Source organism: Bombus impatiens, unplaced genomic scaffold (genome assembly GCF_000188095.3).
Source record: "Bombus impatiens unplaced genomic scaffold, BIMP_2.2 scf_0225, whole genome shotgun sequence".
NCBI classification, from domain to species: Eukaryota; Metazoa; Arthropoda; class Insecta; order Hymenoptera; family Apidae; genus Bombus; species Bombus impatiens.
Window position 1 is genome coordinate 1433284 of NT_176644.1, and position 14244 is coordinate 1447527.

Consider the following 14244-nt stretch of genomic DNA (forward strand, 5'->3'; position numbering starts at 1 on the left):
TGTCTGTTGTAACATGGAATTAAGTCGCGACGAAACGACTGTTTTCTTATTTTGTGATTTTATTACTGCAACTTATTGCGGTTACTAAATTGCAATTTAAAGAGCAACTATTGCATTGTCCGAAAAGTGTCTTTCTTTTACAGACACGTGTTTTACAACGACGCATCTTTATACAAACGTGAAACCTAATCTATCGAACGTTGTGATCTTTACTTTTGGTAGAATGGATCGTACATAGTTCGATTATTTCCTTATAGTAATCCATTATTTCCTTATAAAACGAGAGAAAATTTTCGGACGACCTAATACCTTCTACGCGTGTCTGTTGTAACATGGAATTAAGTCGCGACGAAACGACTGTTTTCTTATTTTGTGATTTTATTACTGCAACTTATTGCGGTTACTAAATTGCAATTTAAAGAGCAACTATTGGATTGTCCGAAAAGTGTCTTTCTTTTACAGACACGTCTCTCACAACGACGCATCTTTATACAAACGCGAAACCTAATCCATCGAACGTTGTGATCTTTATTTTGATAGAACAAAATGGATCGTACGTAATTCAATGTGTTGAGATATGTATAATTTTCTGTGCTGGACTAGGTTAAATGCGTAGTAGAGATACTTGTATGTGAATATCAGTGTGTGGAAGTATGTGCGTCCGAAGCTGAATAACTCTGTCGGTTAACTCCACAGTCGGTTAAGGGTCGTCGAAGAGTCGGTTTACAGTCGGGTATAGAAGAAAGCGCTGAGACGCGTACAAATGTGTATCGATGAATATATAAGCAATCGTCCATGAAATAAATACATTATTATTTTATTATTAATCCTCGGTGTAAATTTAGTGTTCCTATAACATTATTTCGGCCTCAAAGATCCACAATTCTCAACACGATGAAATAATATAAAACGGGAAATGCGCATCCATTATTTCCTTATAAAACGAGAGAAACTTTTCGGACGACCTAATATTATCCAAATTACGCAAATACAGCGTACAATCGTACTCAGAGAGGTATCAGAAGAGTGGTGAAAGGTAAATGATACAGGTATTTCGTCGGGTGACTCCTTGCATAGCCAGGAATCTCTCGGTCGAGGCGGCCACTCGCCACGTCTACGCAATTAGTTGGATCGCAATAATCCTAAGGAACTGTCATAAAACGAGACTTTTTGATTTACCGTTAACGAGTTAAGTGGCAGAAAACATCTTCGAGTCAAGAGGTTCCTTATGGTTATTGCTCTATCAGGTAAAAATGAATTCCACCCTCGAGTGGTGGGGCAATCATCACCGAGCAAGAGTTTCCCATCGCAACAGCATCGTCACCCAACTTCGCTGGTTCGTCTCTTAGTTAATATCCCTTTACCGGGTTGTCACCCTTCGATCGTTCACCTACTTCTCTTATACCTTACTTAACAGCGTAACTATCTTCTCTACAAAGTTGATGGGAATACACGTCGAGTTATCATTGCGGTTAGGGGCGTTTAACGAACCTTCATTTGGATTAGCCATTGTCGTTATACAATATAGATGACAATTAACGGTACAAATATGATTATTTCAGAATTTGACAATTAGCCGTGGCGATTAGATGCTCGAGATACCGATGACGATGATCTTAGGTTCAATAACGGTGAACAGGATGAACAGGATGGCAAATGACTTCTCCAAAGTCCCAGTGGGACTGCAATTACTTGTCCACAGTCCAAGTGGAACTCACTCGTGTACTTTTCTCTGTACTCCTCGGGTCAACTATATTTTTAAGGAGAGTTATACAGCTACTCCATACCTCTGTTAAGTAAAAACGTCCATCCCGTGACCGTGGCTACGTTTAGCGACCAGACGCGTCACTACAAGCCCAAGCCTACTGTCATAAATCTCTGACAAACATAATCGGAGTAAGTCATAAACAACTACATCCAAGTTTTATTATTTAAGTACAGCTATAATAAAAAGTCTAGCCTAAGGTATTGGGGACTTTCCCAAAAATTCCAAAGGAAAGGCCCCGATGTCCTGGGTGTTATACTAATTCAACCATCCCTCTTATCCTAACTGTAATGGAAGATCGATCTGTTCGTGGCGTCGATTAGCTGATCGTAACGGAAATTTACGACTGCCGTTGACGCGCTTCCTCGCGATCGCGTCTCTCCCCGATTGATCGAATAAACAACAGGTAACTTTGAAAGAATTCGAAGATGGTATCCCACTGGGGGTAGCCATCCACGTGTTATATTATTATACCACTAAGCTATAATATTTTACCAAACGTTCTACTGGACAAATTGTAAAACGTAAATAAATAAATAAAAAAAAAAAAACTTTGAAGGTATCTCTATATAAGAAATTAGCGAAATCTCTTTCTCAGAATTATCTCGCTTGAGATTATCGATTACGCAAGATCCTCGCGATATCGTAATAAAAATCCCATGGATCTGAAGTACCAAAATCGATGCTGTATCTCATCTGTACGTCTACCACATTTTACGAGCGTTAGTTTCGTTTTCTTTTTCTTCTTCTTTTTATCGCTTGTTATTCCCATCAATTTTCCTATTCGCCATATGACCGGGTTTCTCGTTACACCGATACCTGTTCGTCGTTGACCGCTTTCGCCGCTGTTAATGTAACTTTCCTCGCGCTTCTCGCCGTTTCTGTTCGACGAACAGAGCTTCTCGACCCTCTGATGCCGCTTCTTGCGTATTGAATTTCCTCTCTTTGTCGCGCTATCGGCACGCGAGTTTTGCAATAACAATCGCACGCCGACTGTGACTGCATTCTCGAGTGGCAAGAAGAGGCGGGCAAACGAAGAGGTGGATCCGTGCAAAGGTCCAAGTACTCTAAAACGTCAGGCTTCCTCCTGCGAAAGAAAGAACAAATCGTATTTATCGGTAGAACGTTTGCAAATATCGTGGATAGAATTAATATTTTTATAAACGTAATCAAACGGGTACGTTCCATTCGTTGAAAATTCTAACGGATACTTAACGTAGTTATTTCGTGTTACGTTGATATAGCGTTCGTTTTACGTGCATTTTACGCTCTTAAGTTTCTCGCGAATGCGTCAAAATCTGCGCTCCAGCTATAAAGCGTTTTAAAAGGAATTTAATTAATTTAAAAACACGACACGGTAAAAATTATTTTACGAATCGTTCGTGAACTGGAATTACAGCTAAGAAGATTCTGTTAAAGATTACTCTGTGGTTTAATTAAATCTACAACAAATTGATATAAGGTTACCACCTGTATTCCATTCATTTTCCGTAAATCACGTAAATGAATTTTATATGTGCGTATATGCGTAAAGTAAAATGTCACGTATCACTCGTAAACTGGAATTACAGCTAAGAAGATTCTGTTAAAGATTACTCTGTGGTTTAATTAAATCTACAACAAATTGAAATAAGGTTACGATCTGTATTCCATGCATCTTTCGTAAATTACATAAATAAAATTTATATATAAAGCAAAATAAAATTTATACAACTTGAATGTTTTCAACGATAAGCTACTCGATACCTAAATAATACCAAATCTCCTGTTTCTTCGAGAAAAGTATTCTTGCCCCCTCTATCGATTAAGAGAGAACGTAAGTACGTTACGAGTCGCCACGTTGCGAAGGAACGAAAGAAGGAAAAATAAGAAATATCGTCGTTTAAAAACGGGTAAGTCGAAGAATCGACGATAACAAAGTTACTGATTTCTGTGCGACAAGGGTGGTTGCCCTGGTCGAGCTTCCACCTCTTCCACGTTCCGTGATAGAAAATCGAACCATGCATTACGTCGTCGGCATTGTACAGGTTGCTGGCCACTCTAAAAACTATCTATACGCGGTAATATCGATCCTTAAAGGGAGTCGCTTCTTTCCTCGTTATCGATTTTCTGTCGTCCACCAAATTGACCAGTTTCTCAAGCATCGAACGTGCCAGTATCGATACTTGAAATATTCGAATCGAGGGAACTCGAACTTTCGTCTCGTTATCGTGTTCTATCGAATTGTTTAATTCGTCGATATTCGACGTATCGATTAATCATCGTCACTTCGTTGCCGCGTGTTCGTTCCGCACGTTTCACGATTTTTTGTTTCGTCACTCGTCCTCGCCGAGAGAAACTCGATCGCCGTCGATGCAAATAAAATCGACACGTAAATGGAACAACGTTCCTTTGAATTACGATCGACGAGAATTCAGCTACGAGATGCAACATCGAAGCAGCGATAAACTCGCGATGGAAGATATCAAACGAGTCGACGCGAACGCTTTTGGTAACGACGAATATTCAGAAATATCTACTTTACCAACTACGAAACGTTTATTCATCTATGCAACGTGCATGCAAGTGAATATACCCGACAAAAAAATTGTACAAAAAGAAAATATCCGAGAGCCTTTGAAGCGGAAACTTTCGGAATAAAGCTAGGAATTTCGAAGTTTCGAAGCCTGGAAAAACACGGAATGCTAAAATTTCGAAGCTGGCCGTCGAATAACCGTGTATAAAAATTCAAAATAATTCATAGACTTTAATAACACGATTTCAACGCAGAGCAGCATTAATATTTATCGTCGTATTCATAGGCAACGATAGAAAAATCGACGCTGGAATTTCAAATCGCTCGATTAAACGCTCGGCTGCTTGAATAATGTATAAACATCGCCGTAATAAAGATCTTCTCTCGTTAGACGCTTCGTACGTTATTTTCATTAATTTAGCTCGGTCGATTCCGGATAAAAACGCGAAGCATAGGGAACCTGAAACAAAGAGAGTCGTAGTATCGTGCCATCTCTGAGATTCGTATCGCTTCGAATTCCATTAAAACTTTTTAACGATAGCTTTGACGATTAAAACTTGTTCCACGACGATTCCGAAAATCTCTTGGAATTTTTATAAATTCTCCGTCTTTCTACCTTCCAAGAGACGAAGGACTACTTCATTTCGTATAAAACGTTTATTACGAAACGAAGATAAATAGATTCGTATCCGTAGTATTTCTCTATTAATTCGTCCATTGTGATTAGGTTGGAAGCACAGAGTAGACGGTCGTGCGAAAGATCGCACAATTTAACGCGCACTCTCGATCGTTAACGATAACATCAACGTTTCCCGTTTCCTATTCGAAGGAAAACGAGTTTCTTTAATTAAATAAATTACCTATTTTCGCAATTCGAGTAAATGGCGGATCACTCTCGATAGCAGCTTGGAAGGAAGATATTTTATAAAGTACCAAGGGATACGCTTCTACCATAAGCGTAATCGTAAAAGTTTTAATAGGACTTTAATGGATCGAGATCTCAGCTTGTACGAAAATATCGAAAAATGCGTATGAAAAAAACGATGCTTCGTACGTTTCGAAACTACGCCTTTCACCAAACCTGTCCGAATTTCTTCGTCGGATAAGACACGTAATGGCGAATGAAAGATTCGATTACGGAGGAATAATATAAGGCACGAGCACGTTCGCGGTGGAAGAAATCGTTGGTTATTTTTTCGATGTTGCGTGTTTTCTCAGTATTACGGTATACGCACGAACGTGAAAAATCAACGCATTCGCCGCGTATTACGATGACTCTTATTATTCAGACTCGATGACAAGAGTTTGCTCAAGGTTTCTTTCGCGCCATCGCTCGGGATGTTTGCGATTAACAAAGAGATAATTTGTGCAAAATTTGAGCTCCATCGAATAACCGAGAGAACCTGCCTCCGAGCCCTTAAACGTTCAAATGGTTTATCATTTCCTACGTTATCGACTGTAACAAAAAGCGACGCATGGTTTTCGGGTAAAAAAGAAGTGGAATAAGAAGACTGAAATAAACGAGTAAAATTACTTCTTCGATCTTGAAAATTACAGCGTGTCCTGATCGTTCTCTCGTCGATGAAAGCTAAAAATATCGTGTAATTTTGAGTTTCATCCCTAAGGGGCCATTACATTTAAAGAACATTGTTTGTCGTACAAGAAATTTTTGTAGAAAATTTTTTATAGATTATTGGAGTTGATAAGCAATGTGTGGTAAGGAAGAAAGAGGTTGGATGGAAAGTAAATTCTCTATTTATTTGTTACTTTTGGCATCCGTTTACAAACATTGGCTTCCAGATGAAGCCTGTCTTTCGTAACTAGGAAATTTTCGTCGATAATTCACGTCGAAGAACATACACTTTTCGTTCCTCGTTTTTAAAAAATAGTTTGTTATATCGACCGTTAATTCGATACGACAAACGCTCACTATTCGACAGCTATTTTCTTCATCGGCAATGGTCGTTACGATAATGATAACGTTACGAAACAATAATGATCGCTAACGATCGTTAACCTTCTAAGTTAATTCTTACTAAGCAATATCGTTACTTTCGTGTACTATACTGCCACAGTGTTACAAATTGCTGCTTCCAGCGTAATAAAAGTTGTCATGCCACGTATAAGGGGTCTGTGCTTTTACTATAAAGGACACGTGGTCTAGGATCCACCCTAATCGAGCTGGATTTATACGAACACTCTAAAGATCCTATTAAAATAAATTACCAGAAATTGGCTTATAAAGTTTCGTTTACCCAAAGGAAGATACCTTGTACAGGCAATCTTCGGCAGTAATTATTGATCGTGCGTTATTGTTCTTTGGCAGCCGGACGACGGTTCTCGTTATTTTCAGTGTACGTGACTTCGTATAAAGTAAAAGTTACTTTTATTTAAACACTACGTAAGAAAAATATTCGCTGTCGCTCAGGCCAAAACAAGACTGAACCAGCCTAGTCCGAGAATAATTTTACAAAAGTAATAAAATTTGTCAGATCTTTTAAAAATTATATGGAATTTAAACAAAACGTTCCCGAAGCGTTCAAAATCACAGACGCGTTGTCTTCGGCTTTGGCAAAGAATGATCAAGACGCGCTTTAATTTTCAAAATTACAAAAATAATTTTTATAATTTTTCTTTCGGGTTTTTTCACCCAACTCCTCTTTTTTACGTTTGGAAAAATCCTATATTGTTTCTATGCGTATATTGTCTCGTATTGTGTGTGGTTAAGTTAATCTTTTATTTGAACGGTTTGCAAACTGTCAGAACCGCTATAGTCCAGCATTACGTAACGTCGATGATCTCTCTTTTTTTGTGTGTGGTCTTCGACGAATATACAACAACGATAAAACACCATAATTTGTAGCATTGTCCGTTGTACAACGGGAGGGGCCTTTTCCTTTCTTGCCTTAGGAGATTTGAACTCGCTTCACCGTAAGTGGTAGCCAACTACGCTACCTACTTCGTTAATTATCAGTCTCGTTTACAAGGCATGTACGTTACTACTATTACTCGTAAGTGGACTGCAGACTTCTAATTTTATACTTTCATGAAAAGAACTAAGGAAATGGAAGCTATACGGTAACTTGTCTCTTTGCGAATATAACACGATCGTTATAATACGATTATGGATACATCGTAACAGTTATAATCTGTAATCGTTGTAAATACGTGCGTTAATTTTGCTGCACGCTGTATCTTCCTATGTCGTCGGGCGTAAAATTTCTTCTCTTTGACAGAAATACGAAAGAATCCTTCGATTCGTCGTTTCCATCTATATACACCGATACTTTTCGTCAAACCGATTCGCGTATTGCGTTATAAGGATGAAAATTCCCTATGAAAATTCCTCGCCGAATACATGGCATAGATAAATGAAAATTCGATCAGCGGTTGAACGCATTAACCACGCTAAACCACGCGATGTCTATCCGCTTTAAGGCATACGGAGTCTCTGTGGTTGCGCAGACAGTGAAGCGTGGCTGGCATTCGAGTCGTCTGCTAAAGGCAGATCAATATGCTGCTTTTGCCGTTTTCTTCCTGTCTACGTTCCTCCCATACGGACAGGCAGGCTCTTTCTCTCTCTTTGGCCCAGCTATCGTACCAGCTGAACATTGGCATTGATTTTCAAAGTTCAGGAAACGTTGCCTGCCTGCGAAGCCTGCGGAGGGCCCCGCCGACTGTTCTCTGTGACCGGGCTACAACGTTGCATGCACTTTGGCTGTGTCGACCGGATCAATACGCTCGATACCGCGTCAATTTTGCGCAGAGGCCGTTCGCTCCGTACCGGAACTTATGATTCCATCGCTTCCGGCCGGCAGCAAGCGTACTGCGCGGGAAAAATATCGAACGCCTATACGGTGTACGTAATATCGTTAACCTTATCCAATTGGAATACTTTTTCCATTAGAAAAACGAGAAAAAAGACGAGTATGGCAACGTCGTAGATTACGTAACTATGTCGAATTACGGGCAAAAGAAAGAAAAGAAAAAAGAATTCCGATATATCGTAAGGGAGGAACAATTTGATTTATCGAATGCTTCTAGAGAGGAGAAGCGAAACTTTAGAAACTCGCTTTAGAAAGGAAACTGTAGCTGTAAGTGCTTGCTTACATGCAATAGATGAGAAACAATTGGAGAGAATGGTAGGAAAGAGGACGCACAATTGTTACACATCAACACATATATTTTGCTTTTGCATGTTGCATACATACGATAAACAGTATAGTGTTTACGCGTTTCTCGAGGTATGGTATACTAGAAAATTTCATTATCCACTACTGCAATTGCTATTCGACGTATTATTTCGTTACTTCCGCTTTCCTGTGTACTTCTGCTGTGTAGCTATCATGAGAGAGAGAGAATAATCGATAGAAAAAAGAATAAAAAAAACAAAAAAAAAAACAGAAAAAAAGGAAAGAAATGAAAAACGGAACGAACAAGGTACAGCTGTGAGAAAAACACACTCTGCTCGTAATGATTCGTACAATATATATATAATACATTATTTTTCTTTCTTTGATTCGTCTCTGGAACGAAGATTGCGCGTTCTTCATGCATCTTGGTTTCGCTCGGAATAAGAAAGGAAAAATGGGGAAAAACGACGTCTGACGAGAAAGTTGCTGGCTTTTCTTTTTGGTCGTCGACAATGAAATTGGACGAATGCAAAATGCGACAGGCAAAAGGGGCGGATTTCTAAACTCTATATAATTATCCAAGATTAGCGTAAACAGTCATTATTAATATTATTGTTGCTGCAACGAAACGATCGTTTCCTTTGTGCATTTCCAATTTCGCTCGTGTGGCCGACTGACACGGTATAAAATAGAAATTAACAAAAAGAAAAAAAAAAAAAAAGGAAGAAAAAGAAGAGGAGAAAAGTAAGGTTAAACCTTTGCTATATTCGCTTAAAGATCAACGCATACACACACACTGCCTGAGGGAACAATAAACGGATTCGTACGTCGATTATTTTCAACCGATATTCTTCGTTTGTTCCGCAAAACGTCGTCCAAAAATAGTAATCGGAAGTTGAGCAAGCGTTTGAGAAAAACGATCGCGCGCGAACAATGCGAAAGACAGCAAAACGGACAGCAAAAAGAGCAAACGATCGCCGCTTCGACGATCGATTTCGACGACCAATGATACTTATCGTATCGATGCGTCGAGAGGATAAAGGCTCTCTCGGGTTAACTCGTAACAAATCGATTTTTCTACAAATAGCGGGCTGAGAGTTATAGCGATGTAAGTGAAAATTGTCTAAATTCTAGTTGCTTGTCTGCCTTAAATTCTCTTAACAAAACCGCTCGTTTCATTTCTCTCGTTTAACGTTTTCAATCAAGAAATTACAAATTTTAACTTATAGGTTATATTATAGAAATATCGAAACTGTTCAAAATGATCTTTTACGAACAAAATACGTACACGATATATCTTCGTAAGATTATCGCGATCGGTAATCGTTCTTCGCATCACCGTAATTTTCAGTCCGCCAAATGTGACGTGGAAAAAAATATTACATCGCTCGGACAGAAAGAGAGAGTAAAAGACGGTTCGCAAAATCGCGGAATACGAGGAGAAACGAACGGAATACAACAACAACAACAGGAGGTCGTATCTGCGTGAACAACTGTGTCTTTTCTTTTATAGCGAGCCTTCTCTTTTTTTTTCTTTTTTACTTTTTTTTTTTTTTGCCAGTTATCCTCTTTCGTTTTCTATGAACATTTTCTCATTTTTGCAAAAATCGGGGTACATCGTATAACAAACCCTTGGTTTTTTTTTTTCTTTTTCGAACGAACGCTTCGATCAACTTTGATATCGAAGGTAGGAACTACCTGCCTCGGACTAAAAAATATCATGTACAGCCTCTGTAAGTATTGCTACGATCAATTGTGCTCTTTTCAATTTCGGCTCCTCCCTTCTCGTTCGCTCGCATTCTCCGCTCCTATAGTAGTCTTTCTTCCATTTTTCTCTTAAACCTTTCGCTACGATAAGCCTTTCAACCATCGAATTATAATTTGCCGAAAGCGTATACAGAAATCCTCTACGGTACAGAATCGTTTCTACTTTCTCTTATACTTTTACGGCTACTAAACTCCCATAGTCCTACTCCTAAACGTCGTATTTATTTTCATTTCTCAACGTGTAATTAGTTTGTCGAAAACACCTCGTACGAAACAAGTACGTTTTACGCGTGAAATAACCATCGCAACAACTTACAGTATTTTATGGTGACAGACGTCGACGAGTACTTTAGAATTACTCCAAATTTGCGCAAAGCCAAGAATAATATAAAAAGAAGTTAGTTCGATACAAAGGACGATCCAATACGCTACAGAGAGTCGACGAAAGTTGCTCGGATCTGTATACCAAAAAATTGTCAATACATTAAAGTTCCAAAGGTATATCGTAGCAAAAGGATCGATCCATCTTTTGCTCATTTCCGCGGTATCTCGTCGTCACTCATCCTTTCGCACTCTCTTGTCAATTTTGCACTCCGGTACAATAAATTCGCTTACGCTAACGCAGATAGCCTCTACACTTAGCTGCCTCGATCGCGATCACCGCGTCGAAGCAACATGTAATTCGAAAAAAAGAGCGTCGTTGACCAACAGAAACGATTGTGTTGCTCAAGTCCTGCGGGAAATCAGAGTCCCAACAACAGAGTACGAAGCGTGCATCGGTCTCTGGATAGAACTTGAGCCACGCGAGCGCACGATTGTTTCCGATTTCGCGCGATTTCGCCGCTCCGTTCTTCGCTTATTGTGCCAAATCCGTTTTGTACAAATATATACAAAAAGGAGCCGTATGTGTTCGCGTCCGAGGGACCGTCTCGCTTCGAGCGGACAAAAGTCGCGAGAGGTTCCTCGAACAAGGGAACAACGTATGCTTGCATTATATATCTTTCAGTTTCTCGTTTCGTTTCTTTCCATTCCACTTTCTTCGCTTTCTTTGCTTCTCGTTACTTATTTATTTACTTTTTTCGCTTTTTTTTTTTATTCTTTTTTTACGTTTTTAGAGACAATAGCGAGTGTATGGTTCCTATTTGACGGGCATCACCTTTTTCATTGGCAAAATGAAAAACCAAAAGGCCCTCTCACTTAAAGTCTAGCGATTAACTAAAGGCGAAAGTGGACGTTACACAATCGGATACCGATTCGTCTTTTTTTTTTTTTGGTTTTTTTCGTTTTTCTTTTTTTTGTGTTTTTTTTGTTTTTCTTTTAATGAATGACTGGATAAGAACGACGTGTCCCTCCTCTCTCGTGTGTTTTCTTATTTCGGATACCACCAGACGAGTCTTACAAAGAGAATTGGCGATCTTGTTTTTTCGCAAAAACGAGAAAGAACGAAAAGGAAAAGAGAAAATGACGAGGAAAATCGAACGAAATGCGCTCGAACGTCCTACAATGGTTTGAACGTACGGTTCTTGTTTCCTTACAAATGATTCGAGAAGAAAGAAAAAGAGAAACAAAAAAGAAAAATAATTTAATAGAATAACACGCAAAACGAATGTAAGTTTTCCTTCTTTTGTACATTTAAAACTGGTTACTCCTTTAATCCATAAGTTTTATTAATAACGTGGTATGTACACATATACATAATGTACAGAAAACCCGTACGCTGGGTCTAAATATGTCCGCAATGTTTTTTTCTTTTCTTCTATCATACAATGAGTGTGTAGTAGTAGAAAGAGTATACAAATAAAAGATTAGAAAAAGACGACCGATCGGGAACTTGTCCGATAAGTTTCAGAACACCGAAGTGCGATACTCCCGACTTGGGTTAATCCGCGATCACGCGATAGCGTGAATAAAAATAAAGTACAATACAACCGCCTGACTTTAATGGTACCGTGTTGTGTTACCATAATGTACTTTATGTATATATATGTAAGTGTTTAGATTGTGTGTGTGTGTGTGTGTGTGTGTGTGTGTGTGTGTGTGTGTGTGTGTGTGTGTGAGCACGCGTGCGCGTGCGGCGTGTAAAACGTCTCTGTATGTATAGTGTTTCAAAAAACGCGAGAACATTCGCGACACAAGAAATAATAAAGAAAGGCGATCGAGTCTAAGTACAAACCCAAACCGGACACAAAATCTCTCTCGCGTTTTCTTTTAACGTTTATTCGTACATATTCGACAAAAGCCACGTCTGTTTCTTTTTATTTCCTCGCGCATTAACCGTTCTATGATAATCCCATATATACACGTGCGCAGGACCGACGCCAACGTGTCAAAAATTGCCAAAGACTTCTTCTCAAGACCAGTCAAAAACAATCGATCGACGAACGAACGATCGATCGAAACAATCGGTTGTCTCGGTGAACAGAACACCCAGCGAAACGCGTCGCTGAAAAAAATCGTCCACTTTCCCCGACAACAACTTCATTATTAATTCCAATTTACACCGACAACGTCTTTGGCTCGAATCGAATAATGTTGGCAATATCGTCGCCAAACATGTATCATCACCGTTACCAAAAAGTATTTTTTGGTTGAACCTTCACGGTTCCACCATGATTAACCCTCGTCAAAGAGGGTGCAAAATTTCAGCCCCGTTTTTAAAACAGCGTGAGAATCTTTAGGTTTCTCTCTCTTTCTTTACTTTAAGCCCAGAGCCTGTGGTATCGTCGCCCAAGATAGTGGCTATCTCGCCTTGCATAAACGCCCATGGCACTTGGCTGTTCGCCAGTGGACATTTCTCTCCGCTTGGGCAATAAACCTGAAACAATTGATATTAACGTGAAATTAGGTCGTTACATTGAACGACGATCGTTCGTTCTAGATGCAGAATAGTTGTTTCGGTCGGAAACCCACCTCCGAGCCAGCACCCTGTCTCTTTATGCTTTCTCGGCTGCAAGGGAAACAGAATTTGTGGTGTGGCACGCTGGGACACTGAACAAAATGCGTGTCCTCGAGGCGTTCTTGACACAGGGTGCATTTTAATATCGGCGCTGATACTTGTTCGGCTCCGGCGACTTGGGCAACTGCTCCTTCTGACGACGTTGTCACAGTCGTCGACGACACGTGCCTTGAACCATTGGATCTCCTACCCGAGGATCCTGTAATCAATCGGTACGCACGCGATTTAATTTAACGTATTTCTACCAATTTTATGCGCGATAGTAATTGGCATTTAACCCTCAACTTGTACGATTGGATCGTAGACGAACGCATAGCATAGATTAGATTTAACTTCAATCATCTAACTTTGAAGTACATCATTTTAATTAGTACATCGTACGAAATAAATATCATTGGTGATTCGCGATGCGTAAAATATAACGTATACTACCACCACAAATACTAGTTGAGGATTTAAACGAAAAAAAAAAAGAAAGAAAAAAAGGAAACAGACATAATTACCTGAACTGTTCGGGCTATGCTGCGATCCTCTGGAAGCACTGCGTTGCTGAGCGTTCGTGGCCGTGGTCGGTGGACTTCTACTGGTTGGACTCGGATTATTCGGTGGCTGTGGCACTGATTCTGGCGACGCTAAGTTGTCAGCGACAGACATGAGCGCAGCCATAGGTGACGGACCATTTGTCGAACCCTAAAACGCAACATTCCTTTCGATATACCATATCGGATAGAGCAACATATAACCTCCAAATGGTATTGTTAGATCGTAGATGACCAACAAGATTTTAGGTTAAATTACTGAATTTTAGCCTACGCTTCATTTCAACTTGTATACAGTATTTCATATGATAGCGTGAGAAATGAAGTACAAATTAAAGCAATTAAAATCGAAAATTCAAGTAACCTAACCAAAAATGTTGTAATCATCTCGTGACCCAACGATGTCAGTTGAGAGTTAAACGTATAAATAGCAAAGAATAATGAATCCTTAGACGAACATTGTTATCCTCATAGATGTATTCGCACGCGGTCGTTAACATTTGGAGCTTGATTACCTGGTGGTGATTCGTCTGTGGATTATCGTTGGAGGCTTCTTGCGCCGGTGGCGG

At 39.5% G+C, this 14244-nt stretch overlaps 1 protein-coding gene across 3 annotated transcripts in view; it reads right to left on the reverse strand.

Moving 5' to 3' along the window:
- Positions 1 to 14244, reverse strand: part of LOC100749082 (golgin subfamily A member 4) — a 62037-nt gene that overhangs the window by 8239 nt on the left and 39554 nt on the right. Inside the window, exons 1-3 of one of the 3 annotated variants that reach the window (XM_024366683.2) lie at positions 10481 to 12769; positions 5141 to 10443; positions 2585 to 2852 (exon numbers count right to left, since the gene is read on the reverse strand). In XM_024366683.2, coding sequence (XP_024222451.1) covers positions 2585 to 2770 — 186 coding nt within the window. In that variant the 5' untranslated portion in view covers positions 2771 to 2852; positions 5141 to 10443; positions 10481 to 12769. Of the gene's footprint in view, positions 1 to 2584; positions 2853 to 3511; positions 4235 to 5140; positions 10444 to 10480; positions 12770 to 14244 lie in introns of those variants that run through there. The other 2 variants (XM_033320026.1, XM_012383829.3) reach the window with 2 other exon arrangements.